The sequence below is a fragment of the Augochlora pura genome, chromosome 4, assembly GCF_028453695.1.
Source record: "Augochlora pura isolate Apur16 chromosome 4, APUR_v2.2.1, whole genome shotgun sequence".
Lineage (NCBI taxonomy): Eukaryota > Metazoa > Arthropoda > Insecta > Hymenoptera > Halictidae > Augochlora > Augochlora pura.
The window spans coordinates 12,547,367-12,572,575 of NC_135775.1; the positions used below are offsets into that span (position 1 = coordinate 12,547,367).

General features: G+C 38.9%; 3 protein-coding genes across 5 annotated transcripts; 2 read left to right on the top strand and 1 right to left on the bottom strand.

Moving 5' to 3' along the window:
• Window positions 1-4,951: 4,951 nt before the first annotated feature.
• Window positions 4,952-7,224, top strand: LOC144468416 (eukaryotic initiation factor 4A-III). The gene is made up of 6 exons (XM_078177863.1): window positions 4,952-5,159; window positions 5,242-5,485; window positions 5,655-5,990; window positions 6,069-6,291; window positions 6,362-6,616; window positions 6,688-7,224. Exons 2-6 carry the CDS (start codon window positions 5,341-5,343, stop codon window positions 6,938-6,940), a joined length of 1,212 nt encoding a protein of 403 aa, XP_078033989.1. The 5' UTR covers window positions 4,952-5,159; window positions 5,242-5,340; the 3' UTR covers window positions 6,941-7,224.
• Window positions 7,225-7,413: 189 nt separating this feature from the next.
• Window positions 7,414-9,461, top strand: Bili (FERM domain-containing protein 8 Bili). Of its 3 annotated transcripts, none has more exons than XM_078177860.1 (7): window positions 7,414-7,632; window positions 7,717-7,826; window positions 7,892-8,332; window positions 8,408-8,862; window positions 8,927-9,085; window positions 9,154-9,325; window positions 9,394-9,461. In XM_078177860.1, exons 2-7 carry the CDS (start codon window positions 7,736-7,738, stop codon window positions 9,432-9,434), a joined length of 1,359 nt encoding a protein of 452 aa, XP_078033986.1. In that variant the 5' UTR covers window positions 7,414-7,632; window positions 7,717-7,735; the 3' UTR covers window positions 9,435-9,461. The 3 variants fall into 3 exon arrangements, with proteins under 3 accessions (XP_078033986.1, XP_078033988.1, XP_078033987.1); XM_078177862.1 differs by having other exon boundaries at window positions 7,895-8,332; XM_078177861.1 differs by having other exon boundaries at window positions 7,414-7,826; window positions 7,895-8,332.
• Window positions 9,462-9,474: 13 nt separating this feature from the next.
• LOC144468413 (dynein regulatory complex subunit 7) lies at window positions 9,475-12,161 on the bottom strand. The gene is made up of 9 exons (XM_078177857.1): window positions 11,808-12,161; window positions 11,317-11,734; window positions 10,989-11,246; window positions 10,754-10,910; window positions 10,619-10,685; window positions 10,344-10,556; window positions 10,060-10,269; window positions 9,753-9,989; window positions 9,475-9,669 (listed from the first exon to the last, which is right to left on the bottom strand). The coding sequence occupies exons 1-9, from the start codon at window positions 12,135-12,137 to the stop codon at window positions 9,475-9,477; spliced, it is 2,085 nt and encodes a 694-aa protein (XP_078033983.1). The 5' UTR covers window positions 12,138-12,161.
• Window positions 12,162-25,209: the final 13,048 nt, after the last annotated feature.

Consider the following 25,209-nt stretch of genomic DNA (forward strand, 5'->3'; position numbering starts at 1 on the left):
TTTAATTAAGTATTTGATATCAAATTATCAAACTAATAAATAAATTATTTACGTTTGATGTATACGTGTTCTCACAACGAAGAATGATTACGAATTGAATTACACATTGGTAGTAAACAATAATAGTTTAATTAATATTTAGAAGATGACAGAAATATCATAAACATAATTTATAAACGTAAGCAATGTTAACAATTTTCGATAAAATTGGAAATGTTAAATACATTAGTCTCAACAAAACTATGGTTTTAAATATTAAGAAGCCAGAAATAAAAAATTTATTACTGAAAGAAGTTTGATTTTATTTGCGCACTGATGGATTTACATATTCAAGAGGTATGCTAATTCTAAAAAAAAAGATGTATTCTAATTAACTCAGCACGACGAATTCTCATTAACGAATGCGACGGTTGTATTCCTGATATTTTCGGTCGATCACTTTAATTCGAGGTACTATTTCGTTGCAATATTTAGTCGATACATTTACTCATTGTGGTTTTCGCTCATTTTTTCAATCGGTTATTTATTTAATCCATCAAATGGCTAATCGTTTATATGTCTGCTTGATCATTTAGTTATCCAGTCGTTTTGCGAATCGGTTCTTTGATGAATCGGTCATTTAACCATTCCGTCATTCAGCCATTTGATTATTCAGCTATTCGGTCATTTAGCTATTCGGTCATTCAGCCATTCGACCAATTATTGGCGAACGCGCGGGAATTAGGATTTTCGAAGTGAAACGATACCGGTTTCATTGTATCAGCAGGATTATTGGCTTTTTTCGAGACATTGTTTTTTTGTCTCGGAATTCGTTGGTCTTCTGGTAGCTGGGGTGTACATGTAGGGTTCTAGGTTCATCGGGCGAATCGCCGAAGAAAGAAAAGGCTATAAATGCCAAAGAGACCTTATTTTTGTTATCACTTTGTTACTGTACTCGTTTGTTAAAACAGTAGTTGTAGCAGTAGTATAATAGTAGTGCAAATAGCGTTACGAAATGACCACGCGTTGCTTTAGTCAATTTTGAGCAGAGACATAAAATAACGTCGAGATAAATTCATTAGAGTGTAACGTTACGAATACAATAATCGCGATTTGATTTTGTTGCTGAGCATAGTAGATTTAAAGATAGTCCACTTACTTTCCGGAAATAGTCTTTTGGATCTCTGTTCATTGAATTAGCATTTCGTTGACACAATCGCGTTGCAGTAGTTTGCCTTCAGATTTTCCATGTGCCCGTGCTGCAGCTATAATGTAGGGCAAGCATCGCTGCCCCAACAACAGCGCTGATGGGTAGTTACCGCGAATTGCAAATAGCGTTGCGAAATGATCACGCATTGCTTCAGTTAATTATTTCAACAAAAATTGAAGTTAACGCTGCGAACAATCGCGATTTTTCTTGAAATTGTCGAGTAGAATATCTTCGAACATAACTTTGCGAACTAATCACGTTTCAAATTCATCAATTTCCTTAGAGTTTTCAAAGTCAACAGATTAATTGCTTCTAAAAATTAAAGTAATCTTTTGCATTTCTATTCGTTGTATTAGCGTTGTGACCAAAGAATCGCGTTGCAGTAGTTTGCCTTCCGATATTTCAGGCACCCATGCTGCAGCTACAACAATGCAGGCAGGCCTTGTCGGCCCAACAATAACATGGATAAGCACATTGCGATTTTTGCATTAGAGTATTATCTTTGGATCAATTAGAAAATTAGCGTTGCGAAATAATTGTGTTACCAGTAGCTTCGTTCGTTTTTCAGAGCCTATGCCGCGGCTACAACCCTCCGCATTGTGGCATTCGCGATACTATTTAGAGTCACAAGTCGAATTAACAACGGTTGAATTAGTGTTGCGATTGCAAAATAATTGTAAAAGTTCTAGAAATAGTACTTAGCATAGCGTTTACAAACGAGTTACAAACGAATCCAGGCGGCTGGGTGGTGCATAGCGTTGGAATTCGGAGTGATTTTCTAGGGGCTGTGCTCAGCCCCTGTCGCTAGGCTATCTCGAAATAATAGCGTTCGAGGGTTCTTCTACGCATTGTCTTATATTTTCGAAATAAATGCCACACTGCGAGTAGCTACTCCAAGGATCGCTGTATCATCACATAAATCGTTATTGATTCCCTTTAGCATTACGCGAAAACGAATCAAAGTGCACGGGAGTTTACATCTTCGAATCGAACAAATTAACATCGATGTTTCGTCCCGAAGACGGAAACGCCTGGAGTTTCTGCCGATGGGGTTTATGACACGGACGCGAGCAAGGTTATTTTTGAGAAGAAGGCCTTTTCTACATCTGGCAACCAGAAACATGTTAATTACATTACTGCCTTCCTCAATAACCATTACATGTCATAAAGGTAAAGATTTCCAAGAGAATTGCCTGATTGCATTTTTGAAGCCCACAGTTGGGACGCGCTATAAACCGGGTAATCCGAAGGGTCACCCGAACCGAGTACGCGACGGTACCGCAACCGTCGTAGGCTGACCTGGACGATTCCCGTAGCGTTTTTTGACGTCGTAAATTCTACACAACTCAACACGCTCACAGTGCGACAAGAGAGTGTCGCCGCGTTAAAGAAGGCACTGATTGGTACTCTACAGCAAGCGGCAAAGGCCAATCAGTGCCCTTCTATCATACCGATATGCAATTCTCGAGGAAACCCCCCAAAAAGGCAGAAACGCCCACACCCCCAGACGAATCCCGAGTTCGACGATCGAACGATTCGTCTCACACATTCTTCACCAAATCGTCCACCGAGACAAATCGGTCTCCATACTTCGGCGAACCGCCACATACGAACAAACGTCTCGCAAGGAGACTACGGGAACACACGAACACCAACATCTTAAATATATCAAGGTAGCTCCTCGGTAACGCGTCAAACTACCGTGCCGCGTCGAGTGCCATATATTCTATAAAAGAAAACTTCGCGCCTTACAACCGCGAAGCCGAGGCAAATTCGGACGACACCGCGCGCACCTCAACATATGGTCCTTCGAGCCGGATGTAGAAAAGGCCTTCTTCTCAAAAATAACCTTCCTCGCGTCCGTGTCATAAACCCCATCGGCAGAAACTCCAGGAGTTTCCGTCTTCGGGACGAAACAATCGAGATTATCAATGCACTGCTCGCATTGCTATTGAAAGATCAAACTCTAAATCTGGTAGATTAACGTCACGAAAGAATAAGTTCGCGTTTCTTTATACCTTCGTCTTCGATCTCCTCTCTGCGTGCATAATGTAATTCTGATACTCCTGTTCAATATCGTAACGAAATTGTTCGGTGAAATTTGAGCGGATTTATAACTATAAACGTATACAGAGTGGATGACCCACTGTAAATTCAATGATCTCTCGCGTTTTCATTTAGTGTCACATAGAAAAAATAAAAGTATACGTGAGTTTTTTGCTTTATATGATATAGATTAGCGTCATGACAGAAAATGCACTGCTCGTGTTTGCTTTTAGATAGCAATGTCATTTTCTTAGAGTTAGGTGTTGCGCAAGCACAGTCCACTCGCGCGTTTATTTTTGGAATACATATCGAATGGACCACCATTTTTATCGAATTTGTCTGCTCCTCTTTGATTTTTATTTCAGGTGTCAATCAATGTCAACGGATCATAAGTTGGGTCTTACTTGCACGCCTTGTGAGAGAAAACCGGTGTAAGGTTGTAAAGAATCTCCTTGTTAATAATTATCTACAATTTCAGGACTGACAACAAAATTTTTTTTAATAATGGCTATTTGACGATGATATTTAGGATTTCAATGGATGTTCTCTTTTGGATACGTATAATTATTTGTTAAAGTAAATTTTCAAAAAGATATTAGTACTAATTCCGACGAGAGTTTGTGGAGTCTGTTTTAGATTTTTCAACAAAAAAATGGGAACGATAACGATGGAGACGAGTACCACCAAATGAACTGAAGATTATGTTAAGGTTACGTAATAATTTGTTTAAGGATTTCAAAGGAATTTCCCTTTTAGATAAGTAACATAATTTGCAAAAGTAAATTTTCATAAAGTTAATAAATAAATATATATACTCAACGAGACGACAGTTTTTCAAGCCTATTTCAGATGTTTTAACAGATGAAAAGGAAACGATGACAATATAAGAATACCACAATATTAACAAGAAATATTATCTAGAAACGTCATTAAGAAATATCATAAAGGGATGCATTATTTATTAAGGTGTTAGATATTGAGGCGTTACATTATTTTTTAAAGCGTTGCGTTACATGTTAAGACATCATGTATTAAGGCGATAGTAAGTAAGCAAAACTTGTTGTAAGAAAGGGAGCCATAACGAATTCTGGTTTTGTTCCGACTCCCTTTCGAGTCTCGAGTCACAGTAACTTCCACGTGGTGAGACTCGGGCAATTGATATAATTTTCGATTTCCTAGCAGTTGTAGATCGAAAGTAACTTCGACCGTTCTATAACTAATTCGAAATCGATAATAATGTAGATCTAATGGCTGTGAAGTATAGTTTGGGTAAAATAGAATTTTTAAATAGTAAATAGACACAAAAAAATATACTTCATAAATGCGTTTTCGAGAATCCTGTGAAGCAACAGATTTTATTATTTGAAGCTTCTTTAAAAATCGAATTTCGCGCCGCGTGTTTCTGATGACGCGCCAACCGAAGAGGTGCACAAAAAAGTAAGACTGCAAGCATGGTAGAGTGAAACAAGCTACATCATTCGTCGGTGTGTCTTGTTCCACTTGTAGTTGTGCTGATTTCATGCTCTTTTGCTTACTCTCTGTTTTCCCTTTTTTTCTCTGACTGTAGGGGCAGCACTATCTACCAGTAAATCATCAACCAATCAGAGTAAAAATAATTTCTATATTAACCCTTGCTAACGGATCCAGCTGCGGCCTGAAGATGTGCAGGAGTAGGACCTATTATTGTATTTCTGAGCACGAACATAACCCTAACGTTGCGTAGTACATACATATGTATATCGAGACTCTACTGTTTATATAGATATGTAATGTGAAGTTATATGTATTGTAATATTTATACATAGTGGCTAAAACTCACATCGCAGTGCATCCATAATAAATTTTTAATTCTATCCAATGGCAATTTAATTCTGTTTTAGTTTTTGTTTAATACTTAGTAGTGAATGAAAAGAAATTAATTTGTGTAATAAAATTTTAATGAATCTGTAGGATAGTTAATAACAAATATTTTTCCACAAACAAATGTTTTTAATTTTTGTGTAAAGTTTCCCAACTTGCTGGAACTTGCTGGAACATTTGCGTCTACGTTTGCTTTCGCTACCGCTATTTTTTGGCTGTACCAGGCTACACACAAATAGACAAAAATGGCGGAAATAAAGTCACGTCGCGTCGCACAGACAGAAGATTTATCAAATGTTGAGTTTGAAACCAGTGAAGATGTGGAGGTCATTCCCACATTTGATAATATGGGACTCAGAGATGAGTTATTACGAGGAATCTACGCCTACGGTATCTTAATAATTCTATATTTTTGTGTAGCATGTAAACATAACCTATTTGGCTAGTTTATGTTTGATTACTTTTATTTACACGCGTACGAATACATAATTGTTAGTCGCTGTCAGTCTTATTTTGTTAATAATTAATAATTACTATAGACATAATGTTTTTATTGTAGGTTTTGAGAAACCTTCTGCTATTCAGCAAAGGTCCATCAAACCCATAATGAAAGGACGAGACGTAATTGCACAAGCCCAATCTGGTACAGGAAAAACAGCAACATTTTCAATTGCTATATTGCAGTCTTTAGATACACAAGTTAGAGAAACACAAGTATTGGTTCTTTCTCCTACAAGAGAATTGGCAACACAAATACAAAAGGTTATCCTGGCTTTGGGAGATTTTATGAATGTACAGTGTCATGCATGCATTGGAGGTACCAATCTAGGAGAAGATATTAGAAAATTAGATTATGGACAACATGTTGTATCTGGAACACCTGGCAGAGTATTTGGTAAACATATAATACAATTAACAAAGTTGATGTTACAAACATAAAATAGATTCATGGACCATTGTATGGTATTTTCAGATATGATTAAAAGACGAGTTCTCAGGACAAGAGCAATTAAGATGCTAGTCCTTGATGAATCAGATGAAATGTTAAATAAAGGTTTCAAAGAACAAATTTATGATGTATATAGATATTTACCACCTGCAACACAAGTAGTATTAGTATCTGCCACATTACCACATGAAATTCTTGAAATGACCAGTAAATTTATGACAGATCCAGTTCGTATTTTAGTCAAACGGTAAGATACAGCTTCATAGATTGAACTTGAAATAATTATTTTAATAATAATCATTTATGATTACTTGCAGTGATGAATTGACATTGGAAGGAATAAAGCAGTTCTTTGTTGCTGTTGAAAGAGAAGAATGGAAATTTGATACATTATGTGATTTGTATGATACACTGACAATAACACAAGCTGTAATTTTTTGTAACACCAAACGTAAAGTAGATTGGTTGACAGAAAAAATGAGAGAAGCCAATTTTACAGTCTGCTCAATGCATGGTGATATGCCTCAGAAGGAAAGAGACAACATTATGAAGGAATTCAGATCTGGTCAAAGGTATATTCACTAACGTCCATTATCGCAAATCAAATTTTGTATGATATTCACGATATTCTTTGATTTTACAGTCGTGTCCTAATAACAACCGATGTCTGGGCAAGAGGAATAGATGTACAACAAGTATCACTTGTAATCAATTATGACTTACCCAACAATCGTGAGTTATACATTCATAGAATAGGTCGTTCAGGTCGTTTTGGCAGAAAGGGTGTTTCTATAAATTTTGTTAAAACTGACGACATCAGGATTCTGCGAGATATTGAACAATATTATTCCACACAAATTGATGAGATGCCGATGAATGTAGCGGATTTAATATAAATCTTAGACTAAACAACTGTATTAATTAAGAATTTAAACAAAAACTCCCCTGTTTCGTTCTACATTTCTTTATTTATAAAAAATAAATCTTACAAAAGAGTCTGCTACTTTAAAGGTTGCAGTTAAGTGTATACATGTACACATTTTTGGTTTTCAATAGTTCTGTATTAGATGTTATATTTACAATCAACTTATGTATAATGTATCAATAGAAAACTAAGGATAAGTGCAGAGCAAAGAGATGTATAATTATTATTTGTATTACTTATATCTGACACAGTAAATAGAGTTAATAAAAAAAAACTATAGTATTTATTATTTTTGTAATATATACATATATATGTATTGCAGAGAATTATGCTTTGATATCTATATGCATGTTTTTTATTAAAGTAAAAATAAAAGTATACTTGCTGTAAAAAGACCCTATACTACTGAACTGAAATAATCAATAACTGGTCTTCCAGTTTAGATGGCAGCAGAGCAGTGTTTTGATTTTACATCTCACAAACATTAATCACAAATTCAATCACATAGTAAAATTCTACTTGCTCTGTATGAAGGATTATCTTCTTTTTTTTTAACATGAATTACAAGTATAATACTGTGCAAAATGTTATACATTGTCCATACCAGAATGTTTGATATGGCAGCAGATTCAGTGTCAATATTTACTAACAAAAAGCTAAAATGTGAATATAATAACACATATTTTTATAAAATTGAATACTGGTGGTAAATTGTAAGTGAAGTACAATGTGAAACAATCATTATAGTGATAGAAATTGAAAAAATATGGAAGCACAAGAGGATTGCACTGTTCGAAGAGGACAACCAATTCGTCGTTATCAAAATGATTATAAACCAGAAGGGCATACATCAACCTGTAAGCTGTAATATTAGTTACTTAGAACAATACCATCAAATATACGTTAATGTTTATTTTTTCAGCAGTGATGGGTAATCAACCTCAGTATTTGAATGTAGGTAGACCAACTGTTCGAATAGCTGTATACTTGATGACTGGAATGTTTTTAACAATGGACATTGAACAAAATTTTACTGCACAACAAATTCTGGCAATAATACAATCCGAAGGAGAACTAGGATTAACTAGAGCTTCACTGCTTACTGGCCAAACAGTGTTTGCTTTGTGGCTTTGTTCTTCCAGTTTAGAAGTTCAACTACGACCAAATCACAAACCGATAGAACTAGCTGCAAAATGGAATCGTTTAGTAAGAAAATACAGTTCGCAAAATGAGGAGTGTGATGAGGAACCTTTATTATTTCTTCGAAGGAATGTATTCCTTTCTAGGGCAGATGAAGAACAAATAAAAGAAGCTAAAGTATTGGAATTATTGTATGCAGAAGCTAGAAATAATGTACTACAAGGTAAAAACTCTATGTTAGAAACCCTATTAATTCATAGTTGTCACAAAAGAAAATTAATTTTAGCAAATTTATTAGGACGATATCCATGTGAAGGACAAGCCCGATATGCAAGTTTGGGTGCCTTGCAAGCCCGTATTGAGTTAGGCCCATATAACCCACAAACTCATACATTAGCATTTTTCAGACGGCATCGTGGTAGATTCCTACCTCACCATTATACTTCTCCTAGCTTATTATTAGGATTAGGTCTTGGATTAGGATTAGTGGGAGGAAAAGGAGCACCAGAGGCACGACTGCTTGAACAGTACAAGCGAATACCTAATCATACAGGGACTAATGCAAATTCAAGAAAGCTTATCAGAAAATATTTAGAGTTCTGTTGGAGTTTACCATGTTATGGTGCAGCGTTTTTTCAAGGACAAATTGAGCGCCCTGTGAGAGGTTTAGCGTCATGGATCACAAATCGCGATATGCAAGTTCTTATAGCTATTAATTCATCAGGAGTGTACATTGTGGATGATATGCAATGTGTAAGGAATCTTAATTTTTACATGTATAAATAAGTTTACAAATTTAATATGTATCTCTGTACAGAGCTTGTTATTGGGCCTGAGATATTCAGAACTTAGTTGGGAAATGGCGAAGCCTTCTGACGAAGGTAACTTGGACTGCCTGCCTTGTCTATTTCTACAGTTTCCAGTACGAGAGAATGGAGCACGTGTTTATAAAATTCTACAAGTATTCTCGAGACAAGTATGATTTATTCTTTTTAAATTGTGAATTGTATACCAAAGGGTTATTGAAAGTTTAATTATTTTTAGGCAATAATGATGGATACATTAATATCTGGATTTGCTGAGGAACACCGCCGGCACGGTGCTAATGGAGACGTTGCACATGTTGATCGTTTAACTGATCATTCGATAGGTACAAATACAGGCAGCTTCACAAACAAACTTAGCAAATTTACATTGGCCACCTTCGACGACGAAGGTACTGATGTAGGAAGTATTACATTTTACTAATAAATCCGTAATATTTATTGTTAAAATGTATTTCAGGCCGTTGTATTGGACAAATGGGTTCTTGGTCTTTTCAATAAATATTTTTGTTTGTATTAATATTTGAATTTCGTTTTTAAGTCATACTGCAAAATATGTGCCCCGGAGAATTGCTAGATGCGTACTTTGCTTTAAGTGATCCACCAACATTTTGTATTTTTCGGGAACTAAATTTTTGTGACGTGTCAGCTGGGTTTCTAAAGCTATCATGTCGAAATTAATTTTATTCATTTCATTTAGTATTTCTTCTTCCTCTTCATGGGTTAATTCCTCGCCCTATACAAAAAGTTTATAGGAATAATTTGTTTATATATGAACTTTATATAAATCATTTCATGAAAAGTAAGAAAAAGTGTTACTTGGAATAGTAATTTTTGTTGTAAGCCTGTAACTTTCTGGGAACATTCTTCGAATTTCTGTAAAATTTTGTTTGCCCTGCGCACTAGTACTTGTTTATAGTCGTTAAGACATTGGAGTTGTAGCGATTGTGCTTCTTGTTTGGGTAATTCTTCTGGATTTCCCAATCGCGCCAAAAATGGTTTCAGATAATCCACGGTGACCATTGAAGATTTTTCAGTTTGCACGAGTGACCAGTCCTAGCATTTGATAAATAAAAACGTAAAGTGATGAGATTAATAAAGATTTCTCATTTGATTGTTTTTGTACCATAATCTCAGACATAGATTCTTCATCTCTGGTCCTACTGAATATAGATACTAATAACTTGGGTGATAAATATTCGTCTTCTCTGATTTTTAGAAAATTAAACATTTCAACTTCAGCACCTCTGATAGCCATTATAGATTGATCTTCCTCTTTAAGTTGCGTGTCAAGTTCGCAAAATAATTCGAAAGTTTTTTCAGGTTCATTCGAAGGCTGTACAAAAATTAATAAAATGGAATACATTTTCGTTAAAAATTGTCATTATAAAAATTGTTTAAAAGTCTGACATTATATCCTTGTGTCATGTTAGATTTTAATTTTAGTCGGTCTCCTCTTTCCGCCAGTGGCGGTTTTATAAACATTCTAGTAGCTCTGCTATATTGTCCAGTTTCGTAATGATACAAGAGCCGTATTTCATTTTCGTCGATAGCAAACTCACGAGTTGCTATATTTTTATTGCCTCTGATCGTTTCATTTCTGTGAAATTCCTCAACAATTTTCTGTAATTTCAATAATATACTATAGATCCCTGATTAATATAAGATATAACATTCTACTATACCGATATGTGCCGGTAATGGATGTCCTCAGGATTCTGAATACTTTTTTCTGGCGAAAATGCCGCATATCTGTTTTCAAACATTTAAAAACTTTAACTTTGCCACCAAATTAAATTATAAAATATTTTATTCCTTACCTATAATGTAGGAAATCGTCCCGGTCTATGAAATATTGCTTTACGTAAGCGGGGTGCATTTCTAAATGTGACAGTCCATCTAACCGTGCGACATAGTAAAATTCTAAAATACGTTCTGCGTCTACTGTATTGGGATTATTTAAGAAGTAGCGATGTTCTGTAAATGTGATCATCAAGAGATAAAGAAGAAATTGAATCATCATGTGCCAATATATCTCCGAAATTTGAATAATACCTTTGCATTGATCTGGTCGACCTCTCTGATAAAAATCAATCACAGAATCGTTTGTCAGATCTTTTTTACTTTCTACAAGATTATCTGATCTATTCGCGTAAATTTCTTGAGTCTCTATACAATTTAGGTAACTATAGTCACTATATTTAGTGATTTTTTGTATCAAACCGTCTAATTGTAAATATGGCGTGTAAAGTTCAACCTTTGTTTTTTTATAAAACATCGTTTTTCTGCCATTTGGATATCGTTTCTCAAATTCTGAAACATTTTGTTACAATATACTAACGATTTCGTAAACTGTCAAACATTGTATATAAGGGGCTAAAACCTTCGTCACTGATTTGTATTTCTTGCACATAGGAAATCGGCATATCTAGATGTTTCTCTTGCAATATAGCCGTATCTTCATCTATAGCCTCTCCTATTCCTCGCATCGTAGACGGTTCTCCAGGAAGTACGTGCTCCCATAGTTCTAGCTTCGTCAAATCCCATACTATGTCCGAGCACAATTGTGAAAAAGGTTGCAAATTCACCCAATAATTCTGATCATTCCATATACTTTCTACACCCAAATATAGCCCATATGTGTTATCATATGTTGGATTGTAGGATACACCAGTGGTGGGTTCAATGAAAAGCGGTCCAGAAAACTCTTGGTCTCTTAGTCCCCCTAACTCTGGTAAAATTACAACCCAAGCATGTATTCTGTGTCCATAATATTTATCTGGTAGAGGTTGTTCCAGTTCCTAAAATTCAAAATTAATTTTGATTAAAAAAGAATAATGCCTAGGGCCAACAATTTGTGAAAATTTTAATTACCTCGATTAGTCTTTGTTGCTCCTCTTCCTCTTGTTTTAATTTTTCTTGCAACCGTCTTTGTTCTTCCTCCTCCAATTCTGCTAAAAATTCACTTTCATATTCTATTGCGGGCTTTAAAGCATATTTCGAAACTTCAACTTGTACTGTCGATCGAAGTGCTGGCGTTTCTGGTTGTCGCGCACAGGGGTATGGAGTTCGTGTCAAATCACACATAGTTTGCTCCCTGGATGCGTAGCCACTTACCACGAATGCATTATATCCCTGGCCCAGTAGTAAACTTGTCAAAAATGTTGCATATTCGAAGCAATTACCTTTTTGGAATTGCTGCATCCAAGTTGGTGAACATAGTTTTTTCGGCTGCAAATGATAAAATATGAATGATTATAAACTATAATAGAAGAAAATCTACATATCGACAGCAGATAATGCAGAATACTATCATAGCAATCTCAATGATTTCGATAAATATTCTTGTACTCTGCTTTACCGGTTGTCGTCAAATCATAAAGGATCACCAGTTACCGTTAGTTTCACGTGAAAACGCAGAAGTAATAATAATAACAATACCAAAGAGTAAATACGTCTCACACACACAGCTAGTAATCGTTCACACGAGAAGTGTACACATTGAAACATGCCGGCGAGCACGTGGCAGCTCGTGCGTATTCTCGGTCCCTGACCTACGTCACCGTATTATGATCTACGCGTAGAATTTACTGCATCGTACCGCGGGAATCACTGAACGGTACAGAAAGAGAAAGACGAAACAACCGAACAAAAGGAAAGGAGATCACTGGAACACAGAAAGACGCGCGTACATGATATGAAATCCGTTAAAAAGGGTCAATCAATTGAGGTATTCTCTTGAAACAGATTCCTTTCAATCTTTCATGTCTTTAACAAAGCACCGCGATCTCAAGGTTTCCAAACGTTCGCTCATTTTCGATCAATTTCGAAAGTTCCGAAGGGGTGCCTTCGCCCTTTCGTGTCTTCAGACGGGGGAGAGGTCAGTCCTTTTTTGCGAGAACGCGTAAGCCTGGGCCAGGGTAGAGCGAGATGGTCAGTGGGTGGTGGCGGCTATCCCTCGACCCCTTCACCCACTTCCGCCCCCTCTGTCCACCCAGACCTAACCTCACCCTACCCTCCGACCCCACCCCCACTACTCCCCACTGGCTTCCATCACCCTCGGTCCCGTTTCCTCGCCCATTGGCGTTGCCCACCCGCTCGCCTCCCGTCCCTCGTCACCCTCGTTCCGCGCGACCCCTTCAACCGGCACCCACGTGGGACGCAAGACGAGGGTGTGAGGTAGCAGACAACGCGGAGATACCGCTGGCGCGCCGCGCCGTGCCGCGCGGCAGCTGCGCTCAGTGTTTCTCAACCATCAACTTACGTGTCCTGAACGCGATAATTTACAGCCTCGACGGAACCCGTCGTCTCTCTGCGGCGTGAATATCGCGAGATATACGACACCCGCCACCGCTATAAATACATCCCCCTATACAGGATTTAACGACACGCTGTGGCTCTGAGAAATTAACAGAGATCGCAGACTTTTCGGTAATCTTCGTTTTGGGATATCGCGACACCGTCGGTTTTCCTGAACGTCCTGTAACCGAGCCTCAAACGTTTTTCAAATAAGAAAATTTTCGTGAAACTCCCGGAACATGTTTCATTCAGTCTCAGCGTTTCTGTTAGCGATTTTCTTTCTCTTCTTTCCTGATCGGAATAGAATATTTGGTTAATGATTGTTTGCCGTGATACGTATGACCGAGTTGGTAAGGTTCATTCGTAGTGCAAATGAATCGGTCAATTACAGATGTAACCTGCTTATCGATTGAGTTCATCGTCGAGTCACTGGATTGTGTGTGCGCTATAAATTCTGAGTATATCTGACTTTCTCGAGGGCGAACTTGATTTGCTTGCGAGAAGATTTGAAGACTTTCGCATGCCACGGAACCCTTTAAAGTAGATAGAACGACGCCAGAGCTAGATGTCTTTATCGAACGCGATATACACTAGGATTATAACGATCAACCCGGAAAAATATCGACAGTTTCGAAGCTTTTGCTTTAAGGTTCTTGCGACCTTTCCCAGATATTATCAGCACCGATACTTCGATCGCGGGACCCGTGTTTACTGTGATATAGCCATATGTCGCGGCCTCAGTCCGTTACGTTGCTAGCTAAAAGACCGTTATTATTTAAAAATTATTTCCGCTTAAGAGAACCGGTGAAAATTTTCAAACAAATCTAACGTAGACATCTTACAAGGTAACATAAGATATCTACGCTTATATATTTTCCACATGAAATTCACTGAAGTATAGCGACGTACATTTTCTAATTAATTTTTAAACGAGGGAAAAAGACATTAAGCATCCAAACTGTAAATTAGTTGCTTATTTACGTATACTACGTTGCACAGAGGTGACCAGCCCATTTCTTTAGACTCTCGATTGAACGTAGAGAAAGACGAGTTACCTTGTTATTTGTCGCGATCATACCTTTTGATGACGTTACGCATGCTTATTTCACCCTTTTGAAACTCGTGATCGTTCTTTGCATTTACATTAATGTTGTTAAAATTCAGCTATTCAATTTAATTGAATAATTGAGTCGTCATCAACTAAAAAAGGTGGACCTATTCAAAATCTGGCAAGTCGAAAAGCATAGAAAAAATTCGCATTTTCGTCGAAGAGAAACTGGTTCGGCCGTAAATGTTAGGGAAACGATCGATTTCGAAAGGACTGGAAATCCTTTAATTCCGTCGTGTACAAAGGCCACCGATAATTCCGCCACTCGGTTCGTTCCGCCCTGGGCCGATCTACGTCCACGGAAGTGGACGTAGCGGACGTGATTTACGCCGAGACGATGCTCGTGGGTATCGGTCCGCGGGGTACATGATCAAAGCGCGACGGTCGAAAGCGCGGATCGAAGCGCTGATTGGTCGGGCTCGGAGCGGGGTGCCGCGAGATAGCGCTTTTCGGGACGCCTCGATGTCGTGCTCGCCGCTGTTGGCCGCCGTATCGAGGACGTTATCCGTGGACGCGACCAGAGTGCTATGTGTGCCTCTATACAGGCTCGCCTGGGGAACACCGACGAGCGTACACCGGATCTTGAGCGTGTTGGCGCGCGTTGGGAGATGGAACGACCGAGGGCGAAGGAAAGGAGGAGGGATCGGGAGAAAGGGAGACGGAGAGAGAGTCGGAGAGAGAGGAGAACATCGTGCGGAAAGGGAGCGAGAGAGACCGCGATAGGGAGCGAGGCCTAAATCAGGGGCGATCGCACCGAGCGACGTCGCTATCTCTCTGAATATGCGAACCACTATTTGGCGTCCGCGGCGCGTACCTACCTAGTACCCGGTATTACTAGATACTAGATAGTACCTAGCCCCTGCTGCCGCTTCCTACAGGCTGAACCACGCAACTTACCCGCTTTGATCGTTTTCCAAGTTTGATGTACTCTCAATAGGTACGTAATTTTTCGCGATTATGTCGTCATGTTCCGAGCGACGTCTTCGCGTCTATAATTATGCATGTCTCGCTTACAGCTATGAAACTAACTTTATTTGCATTTTATCTACTTTGTTATAGAAATAAAAATATTGACATATCTTTACTATTAATTTGTTTTTCATAGAAAACATTTGAGATTATAATTGTAATAGCTGCCTACTTATGTGTTGCAAGTTGTAAATATCAAGTAATAAAACTTATGAACAACTTCTTTAAATTGTGAATGCTATCATCTCTTTATAAGAGCTTAGAAACCTCATTGGGTATAGTTTTCGCAACAAAAACAAGTTTCATATATTGAATACTATTATTAAGGGTTAAAGAACAGTGGTGAACCAATTTTTAAATTTACAAAAATTGTCGTGACATTATTATACTTATGTGTTAAAACAAATTAAAGTAAACTTTTCAATGTTATTATATTTTTCGACAGAAAAGTAATAGCTGTCCACCCTAGCTTAGGTTCACAATACGTGGGTTGCAGGAATAGGGTGGACATTTATTATGACTGTCGGTTCATCTAAGACTCCAGTATACAATACGTATTAATGAACTATAATGGGTTAGTTGTAGATATATGTTCACATGGGTTCAGCTGTCACACGTTCTTCAAAAATAGTTACACATCCATTTCCATAATCTTCATTTGGAACGTTCACGATCCAGGTCCTTGCTGTTCTACCTAGTTATCCTCCTTTGCCATTGTTTAATACTTTTTTTATTTATTATATCATCGATCGTTTCTATTTTGCGTATGTTTTACATAAATATTATTTAGGATATGATTTATTATTTAGCGTAATATTTAATAATATTTAATATAATTTAGCGTTCTATTTTGCATATGTTTTATATAAATATTATTTAGGATATGATTTATTATTTAGAATTATTTGGAATATAAATGAACAACATACAATCGCCTCCTTTAGCGCTAATATGTGTATCATCTTTGGTATATATTGAACGAACTATTAGGCGAGTCGCTACTAAAATGCATACGAACGCGAACATGTTTGCTGAGCAGTGGCGAAAGTGTTTGAACAGTATGAAAGAGAATGCAAACTATTCAGAGAGAATACTGTAATTTTATATTTTAAAAACCGAGAATGGGAGGAGTTTCATCCGTGAAGTATGCGGGTGGCCAATGAGGTGGAGAACAATGTAGTGAGCAAAGATTGAAATTAGTTAGCGTGAGATGATCGCGGCGGACGGGACACATGATTCACCCTGTACACCTTGGCTAGATGTACCATCGGCTATGCGCGTCCCTCCACGCGAGGAAGTGGAGGACGCCCTAGACCAACACTCACGCGCTCCGGTTTACATCTACGCGGTTTACATGCCCTGCGGACCGTGCGCCGAGTCTCCGAACAAGCCGCGATGCTCGGCATCGTGTACAGTGTACACGGTGCCCAGAAAGTTACGAATTCCGAACTCGAAGCGTCGCGATCCCGTCCAGCATCGGAAGCGAGGGTCGCCATGCGACCGCGCGGGGACCTTTTATCGCCGCGTCCGCGATTACGCGAGGCAAGCGTCGGTCGCGCCGGGTCCTCGAGAATATTTACCCGCTAAAATATCCGACCGACAAATATAGAATGTTTGCCGTGATATTTAGGATTTATTTATCGGCGTTCTCGACCGGGATAATCGGAATGGCGAGCAAACGAGTTATCGCATCCACAATGACGGCCGCCGCGCCGGTCTCTGGAGTAAGATTAGAGAGGGTAACTACCCGAAACTATTTGCAAGCGTTAAGTTGTCAATCAAACTTATTAGACGCGCCGTTAAATTGTTTAATGCTTATCAGACATTCGTCTCGAGAACTATAAAAGCTGTTCTTTTCAATGTTGGAGGGGAAAAAGATTCCAAAACTAAGAGTACTTTCAAGAATACTTTATCATATGAACATTGCAAACAGATTAATTCATTGGTCGTTAGAGTTGATAAATCTCGCTCCTAGTTTCCGTGTTGTTACAGTGATTCTATCGTAGTATTATTCCCACTTCCCTTCTATTAAGTCCGTAAGATCTCAAACTGTTGGCTTTTCTACTGTGTTTACGTGTACGCATGGCGCACGTTTTACTTTTGACACATAATTGAAAGATAAGGTGGCGTCGATAATGATAATTGTGAAAGGCAACGGGTTAATGTTGCGTTTAATAGGTCGAGCATTACCGTGTCGTCGTTTTCTATAATTCAGTTGCGCGGGGAAATGATACGATTAATGCGCGTCTAACTTGTTGAGCGGTTATGCCGATTTACTTTCGTAACAGAGTTCGAAGATTCGCGTGTTCTCCCCCCTCAAAGTTTCGTTCGGGGTTTGGCGAGGACGAATAGAAGGCGTGTTTCTATGAAGTTTAAAACTGGGCTCGCGCCGGGGTACTTCCAGTCTTCGTTCTACACAATCAACGGTATAATCCGTTCAGTCGCTCGACGAAGTTACGAACTTGCTCCCTCGGTCCTCCACGAGTGGAAAGTATTCGGAACAGCTGGTTACGTAAATAGTCGTGATTAACGCGAAGGATCAACAGAATTTCAGTAACAACGATCCGGGTTCCCTGAATGAAATCGCGTGCCTTTTATCCGCCAATTGTTTGTCCGTTTTCAGCCGAACCGTGTCGACTTCAACCTGTTAACCCGGGCAGACGAGTTAACTCGTCATTTGCATTTAATTGTGCCCTCCTACCATTTCTCGTTTCCTTTATTATTTGCTCGAAAGTACCGCTACGCGGGTACGAAGCGAAGCGAATTTCATTTCCTTTGAAAATATAAATATTTTCTTCTTCGACAGGTCGAATCGATTATATTTGCATAAATCGATAATTCGAAGTATCGATGGTTTTAACGAAAGTCGTATTGTCACTTCGAAAATGATCAGAGCTCGCTGATTTAATATTAGCATTTCATACGTCACTCTTCTATTTATATAAAATAAGCGAAAGCGCGTAGAAAAGTTCACAGTTGAGGCGATTCAACCGTACGAAAGCAAAGGAAAACCGTTTGAATTTATGGTGTATAGCACGACGGGTTCGGTTTATCCGTAAGCTTACGTCACGCAGTTTCAAGGAACTTGAGAGACGATAGACGAAAAAATACCGGAGATTTCATGTAACGATCAGCGAGGAACTACTGGAAACCAGTTTCACGCCGCGAGCAACGGAAGACGATCATCGAGTGCCACGTCGCGCCGCGTTAAACGTTTAAGAATTTTGGAAACGTTCGCGGTCGCTGTTCAGTCGAGGAGCACTCGCGAGCAGAGAATTTTTCTCAAAATCGCGACTTCCGCAGGTCTTATTTAATCGAGGTGAAAATTCTCGCGAACCGTGAACATCGCGGATTATGTAATCGCCGGTCTATACATACCCATCGCGAATTGGAGCGAAGCCGTCGGCGTTCGCGATTAAATAGATTCACAGCGTGCTCACACGCGCGCTCACGCCTTTTCTATTAGGTCAGTCCATAACAGTCGTGTCTTTTTTCCGTTACACGATCCCAAGGCGCTGATAAATGATTCAACCTGCGATTCGTTTCATTTCCCTTATCGCGCTGTCCTCGTGTGAATTCGATTTGCTTACAAGAATACCTGAAACCGTAGCCATTCGTCCATTCGCGATCACGTGCACGTAATTGCGCGGCGAAACTAGACTCAACGATTATTTGAAAATTCTATGAATTCTAGAATGAAAATGCCGAGTTATCCGTACCGAGCAGAATCGTGCTTTGTTTCTGCCATGATTTAGCACGCGCTTCATTAATTGCTATCATAAATTGCACGACACGTTGATGTTTGTAACGAACGAAATTGCGATACGAGCTTTGCGAGGTGACATGGTGCTTGGACGCCATAACCTTTATAAATTTAGTTTTCCGAACGACTTTGAAAGATGATGAAACAATGACATTGTGTATTCGTTGCATGTTGTAAGTAAAGATTTAATCGAGAAATTAAGTATTAACTTTTAGTCAGTTGCGTTACGCTCTAACAGAGGATTTAAACGTTTTGAACGTTTAGATCCTTGTATGAGTCTCTATAGACCCGGCATCCGCTAAGCGGAGTCTATGAAACGTGTTGTTCAAGTGCAGAACAATAAAGACGTTTAAAGAATATATAACTACTGTTATTATTCCTTTAATTTGCCAAAATTAATAGTTCTTTCTGAATCTAGCAGTTAATGCAGACAACTTTTATGTTGCATAGAAATCCGCTGTCTAATCATTAAGTGAGCTAAAAAACATTTGATTCGTTTATTATAAAAATTTAGGGATGAAAGTAAATAAAGACATAGAAGAAACAAAAATTAGGCAATTTAGGACTGGCTCCTTTTGGGAAAATTATTAACAGAGTATCGGCAATTTTGTAATGGATTTTCTAAAGTCAAATTTCATCAGCTGAGAATTCCTTACAAAATTGATCAAACGTGACAACAAATTCAACGACAATTAATCAAATCATTAGATCTATGTAAGTGAACAGTTTCTTTTAAAATTGTTACTTAAAATAAAATCGAGCTTCTTTTGCACGCAATTCGGTGATCGAAAAGATTATTAACACGAAAACTACTGGGGCCTAAATGCAATTAATCTAAATGAACTAGTCTATAATAATAAAAATAATGTTGGTTTTGCTTAATCTGCAAGTGGTGACCAAATTTTTTATAGCTTGTTTTGCAGACTTAAGAGACGTCAAATTAATTTACGCCACCAGTTGATGGTTAAACTTCCACGGTTTCTATTACAACATATGATTGAATAAATAAATTTATCTAAAAATTTCTACTGAAAACATTTTTATAACATGTAGAAATGTGCAGAACTGAATTGGATAGTGAAGTCGGTTACTATGGAGAGATCAATTACTGTGCAATTTGATGTATTTGTATAACAAACTTTATATTCATCGAATATATTAAAATTTCGAATTCTTTTATTTTTCTTATTTTTCAATACAACAATTTAACGCGTTTCGTTCGATAAATATAGTTAATCATGAACGAAAAGAAACCAGAGGCGAAGCGATTGGTCATCTCGCAGCCACCGGCTTCATTAGCCAATCCATTTAATTTCTGCTCTTTGCAATCGATGCGGACAATGTTTATTTTGCGTAAAGTTCCACTGTCCGGTTGTAATTAACCCATGGAAGTTGTTACACCCATTATCGGAATGAAGTACCGATTTACAATTTATTGACCTGCGTACCGTTTGTGTGTTTCAGTTAAGTGACCGGAGCTACCCGTCTTTGGCCATGCATAAAGGTCCGCAGTGGATGTGATAAGGCGGGGGGTTCAAGTGGCCGGGGAACGTTCAGCCGGTCCGGGCCTCGTAAACTATCTGCAGAGCTAACGCCATAATATATCAATAGCATCGGTACACCAAATCCTGTCGCAGCGAGCCACCGTGGCTCGGCTCGGCTCGGCTCGGCGCGGCGCGGCGCGGCGCGGCGGGCCCCTCATCGACGGCCGTTACAAATATGCCGGTGACAGAGAGTCCCGCGAGCGAAAACGGCCGATGCTCGGCGTGCTCTAACGAGCCGGACACGTGTTTCCGACGTCGCCGCTATAAAGTAAGTACATACGTATATACGGACACGCGTGTCTCGCCGGCGGAGTGTACAAACACGCGGGTGCGCACCCGTATACGTGCAAACCCGGCACGTTCGAAGCCCTAGAGCCGGTTTTCAATGAGCGGCCGCTGGAAGAAGAGGGAGAGAAACGGCGGAAAGAGATAGGGTATAGCGACGGCGCGGGAAGGGGGATGGGGAATGAGGGGGGAGGGGGGGGGGGGGGGTGTGGAGAGACAGAGAGAATAACGACAGAATATATGGAGTACAAGGGCGGGAGAGGGAAAAGGAGAAAGAGGAATAGTATAGAGGGTGAGAGGAGGCAGGCAAGAATGGACGAGAGCGGGAGGAATATAAACCCTTATCGAAATCGTGATTCACCCCACATTCTCCGGAGAGACCCCCTAACCTATTAACATCCATATCGCAATAACAGATACACGTGTACACTTCGCCGTATTCCCACACGGTCATTCGTCCTCGCTCACCTTCGTAATTGGCCGCGATTCCACCGGCCGGCCATTGAAAAAACTTGAACCGCCGTGTCACCGCAATTATCCGTTCCCGTGATATACTCGAATCATACGGCCTCTCTCTCTCTTCGAGGAACGATTGTTTCGAGTGCACGCCGGATAATTCGGGCAGGTTCTCTTTTTCTTCCTCGTCGCGCGTCCTCCTCTGTTTATTCGCTTATTCCGGAGCTTCGGCCGCGCCGCTCCGGTTTTTACGACGGTGCATTAAACGGTCTTGAACTGGTTTTAATACCGTTCGCAAAAATGAATGGACCGACCGGGCGAAGTGTTTTTCTGTTTTTCGTTTATTGGCTGCTGCAACTGTTTACAGGAGCAGTTTATTGCGGGCCAAAACACACTTGCAGGCAATGCTCGGGGTCGTGCAAGTCCTATCGTGTTCGCATTAGCGGGCAAGAATCGTGACAGGCAGATCCGTTCGAATACTGAATGAAACTCGGGACCGAAGTGTCTCGGAAAGCCTCGGACGGAGCTTCGGTATTCACCTTTGTACTTTGCCGAACGTAAAAAAGGACAGCAAATGCAGGGTGGATGTAACAATAACGCAGTGTGCAATTTTTTTATATATTTTAATAAAACTTTAACTTATGTAAAAGCGAGGTTCTTTATTTAAAATAAGACCAAATACGATATAATTTTTGTAATATTATACCTTGTAACATTTATAACATTTGCAATAAATAACCGATATTGATAAGTAAATTCGAATAAATAATGTGTTTGATTTTATTTTAATCGGAAAAATGTCACAAATATATTGGTGAACGTTTCATGAAAAGAAAACAAAAAAGTCACTCATATCATATACTGGCTCAATTTTCTTCACGCCAAAGGGTTTATTGTATGCGTCGATGGCCGCTATTATTTTTCCATTTTAGTCTTTGTGGGAATTAATGTTACATTAAAATTTATACTTTGTTGTATAATCCAGAATGTATTTTTTAAAAGAGTAACTACGTGTACGGTATAAACAATATAACCAACGCTGGAACGAAAGACTGCGTACACTGCACACTGTCCATACCGTACCAGTTCAGTATCGCTTTGTTTCGATACAGTTTAACTTGCATGGAAGAGGAGCGGCGCGCATAGTGTGAACACTCTGACACAAATCAATGAAAGAATATCTTGCTTGTGGTAAAAGCAAGCCAGGACCGCGTTTGTCCACTAGCGTGTTTAAATTTTTCGGTATCGGACCAGCATGGTATAGAGCGGGATCGCCAAGCATAGTTCGGATATTCTAAAGAAATCAAATAATTAACGTTGTTATCAATAGATTTTGTGAATATTGAATTTCATAATAGGCCTTTTATACTGATAAATTCATTAAAATAATTGGTACTTTTTTTCTGTAGTTGTTTATTACTATTCTCGCAATTTTTATGGTGTACATACGCATAAAATAAATGCTAAGGCATTTATTAAATTGGCATTTAAGGATATAAGGAAACAGTAAAAGCTTATTGAGTATGAATTTCGAAATGTTGTTGTACTATTTTCAAATCGTCGAAATGTCTTCTGCAGCTCTTATAACATATTTTGAAAATAGTGCAAGCAATTTTTATATTGTATACAATTCTGTGGTTTAGTCACATTTAACCCTTTGCACTTCGGGGACTCTCCTTTGCCTCTCAGGGGACATAGTAATTCTAGCATATCATTCGGATGTCCCCTCTCATGGGACATTAAATTCTATTAGTGATTACGGAGAATTAAGTTATTTCAGCGGAACTTTTTGCGACACGCATGTTTCCCTGAAGTTTTCTCTTGAAATGGCACAAGAAATCAAATCAAAATATAGTAAAATTATTGAGTTATATAAAAAAAATGTCTGTGGGGTTTCTGTCAGAGGAGAGCATGGGAAGCGGGCTCACGACGGTCCGAGAAAATCGGAAAAGTCATTCTTCCTCTTGGTAAATGTCATTTTGTGAGTTAGTCATAACAATTAGAAATTTTCAACCGACAAATATGGATGGCGTGGATCGTACGGATCAATACACTTCGACGTATTGTTTTCTCTGTAACTCGTTGAAACGACGGAGGAAATTATTTTTTGGGGGTTGAAAACGTGTGTCATTAACTCTTACATTATTTACCGCATCTCAAAATAAACAAATAATGAAACGCCAATGACGCACCATAAGTTTGTCAAGGCACTTATTGAGCAATTAAGAGGCGATTTTCGTGAATCGAGGACACGTCCATCCACATCTTTTGCCGATAATAGATTAGATAATAAATTATTAAATTATTATTGTCAAACTTGCACAAATCATCCTGCAATGCATATTGGGAAGTGTTTCAAGATTTATCACACTGTACAAAATTATAAACAAAAAATATTGATTTTTTTCAAAATATACATTCCTCGATGTCACCAACTTCATATAATCCAATTCATCATAATACGTTACTTGTTTCCAAAATTATACTAAATAATGCGAGGGGTCTGTAAATGCACGTTTTCGCCGCAAAGAAGCGTCGAGTAGTTGGTAGCCAACGTCCAGAATGGTTCACGGTGCAAAGGGTTAATATCAAAATGAATGGTCTGGCGTATGTAAAAAAATAACATTAAATATAATTTGTTAATAATGTTGGACTGAACGGAACATGCTTGAGGCTATCAGTTTTCGTACATTCCAGTATTCAGCGAACAAGAAGTTGTCACGGCGATCACGAAATTAGTAATTGAATCGTAAAAGGGTAAGTAGATGGCGCGTACAAGTGTTATTGTTTCGAGAATCCTTTCCACGGTCGCCCGTTTATACCAGATTCTTTCTCTAATCCGAGGAATGGTTACTTTGGTTCTCGCTCGGTTCGTTTACGGAGCAAGTTTCCCCGTTAAAAGGAACTTTAAGCACTTCCGAGAGAGGCTGACGTTAAATAAGGTGGAGGACCATTAAGGATCGTCAGGTCGGACCTTATGAAGTACCGTGGATACTTGTGAATGAAATCTACGCTGTCCTCTCGACGAAAGTGAAAAGAATGTATTCAAACGGCCCGGACAAAGGGAGAAACGCGAGGAGGGACGACGCGCGATTCACTCGATGACGAACGACGCTGCCCGTTGCAGCTTACTATACGCACGTACATAGTACACAGAGAGATGAAAGTGTTCGTACACTGCTGTCTCCCGCCGACAGCTGATGACGTTAATTTTGCAACATCGCCGCGTCGACATATTTACATAAACGTTAACGAGGTGCTAATTTCTTGCCAAATATTTTAATATCAATTACTGATGACTTTAATGTTGAAAACTGTGTGCTCAAAGTTCCCGTCATCTCCCACTCTATAATTTCATCGAAGGAACCTGGCCCAGCATGTGCGGGCCAATTAGTCAACCGATAGAGTAAGTCGTTAATTTTCACATTTTGCATTTCCCTTTCCGTTACAGCTTATTCTTCAAAAGTAGAAGTAATAATTCTTCTCAAGTAATTAAAAAATCTTGATAAATGGTCCATTTATTTAATGTTTGATCGATATTCCAAAAATGAGCATAAACATCTCAATTTTTCTGAACCTCGAAATTTAGATTGATACTTACATAAAAATTCTCTGAGGAATAATTGTATCGGTTTGCTTATAGCGGGTGGAGCTTTCTAGTGCCCACTTCATTTTGACAGTTGTTGCATTTCGGTTCACCGATTTGGAAAAACGAACAGCAATTTACGTCATTGAATTCACAGCTGCAAAATTAGCAAGCCACCGTGCTCTCGAATTCGTTGGCTCTGATCGAGCATCGCTCGAATACGAGACACCTAATTATCGAGATCGTAGACCGTTCCTCGGGAGTAG

Bases quoted from the DNA above. Each gene is read 5' to 3' on its own strand.
- LOC144468416 (XM_078177863.1), top strand. From the start codon at position 5,341: ATGGCGGAAATAAAGTCACGTCGCGTCGCACAGACAGAAGATTTATCA. The intron at 5,991-6,068 runs GTAAACATATAA...TGGTATTTTCAG, and splicing joins AACACCTGGCAGAGTATTTG to ATATGATTAAAAGACGAGTT. The intron at 6,617-6,687 runs GTATATTCACTA...TTGATTTTACAG, and splicing joins GAATTCAGATCTGGTCAAAG to TCGTGTCCTAATAACAACCG.
- LOC144468413 (XM_078177857.1), bottom strand. From the start codon at position 12,137: ATGCAGCAATTCCAAAAAGGTAATTGCTTCGAATATGCAACATTTTTG. The intron at 10,270-10,343 runs GTCAGACTTTTA...ATTTTTGTACAG, and splicing joins ACATGACACAAGGATATAAT to CCTTCGAATGAACCTGAAAA. The intron at 9,990-10,059 runs GTACAAAAACAA...ATCAAATGCTAG, and splicing joins AATCTATGTCTGAGATTATG to GACTGGTCACTCGTGCAAAC.
- Bili (XM_078177860.1), top strand. From the start codon at position 7,736: ATGGAAGCACAAGAGGATTGCACTGTTCGAAGAGGACAACCAATTCGT. The intron at 7,827-7,891 runs GTAAGCTGTAAT...TTATTTTTTCAG, and splicing joins AGAAGGGCATACATCAACCT to CAGTGATGGGTAATCAACCT. The intron at 9,086-9,153 runs GTATGATTTATT...AATTATTTTTAG, and splicing joins TACAAGTATTCTCGAGACAA to GCAATAATGATGGATACATT.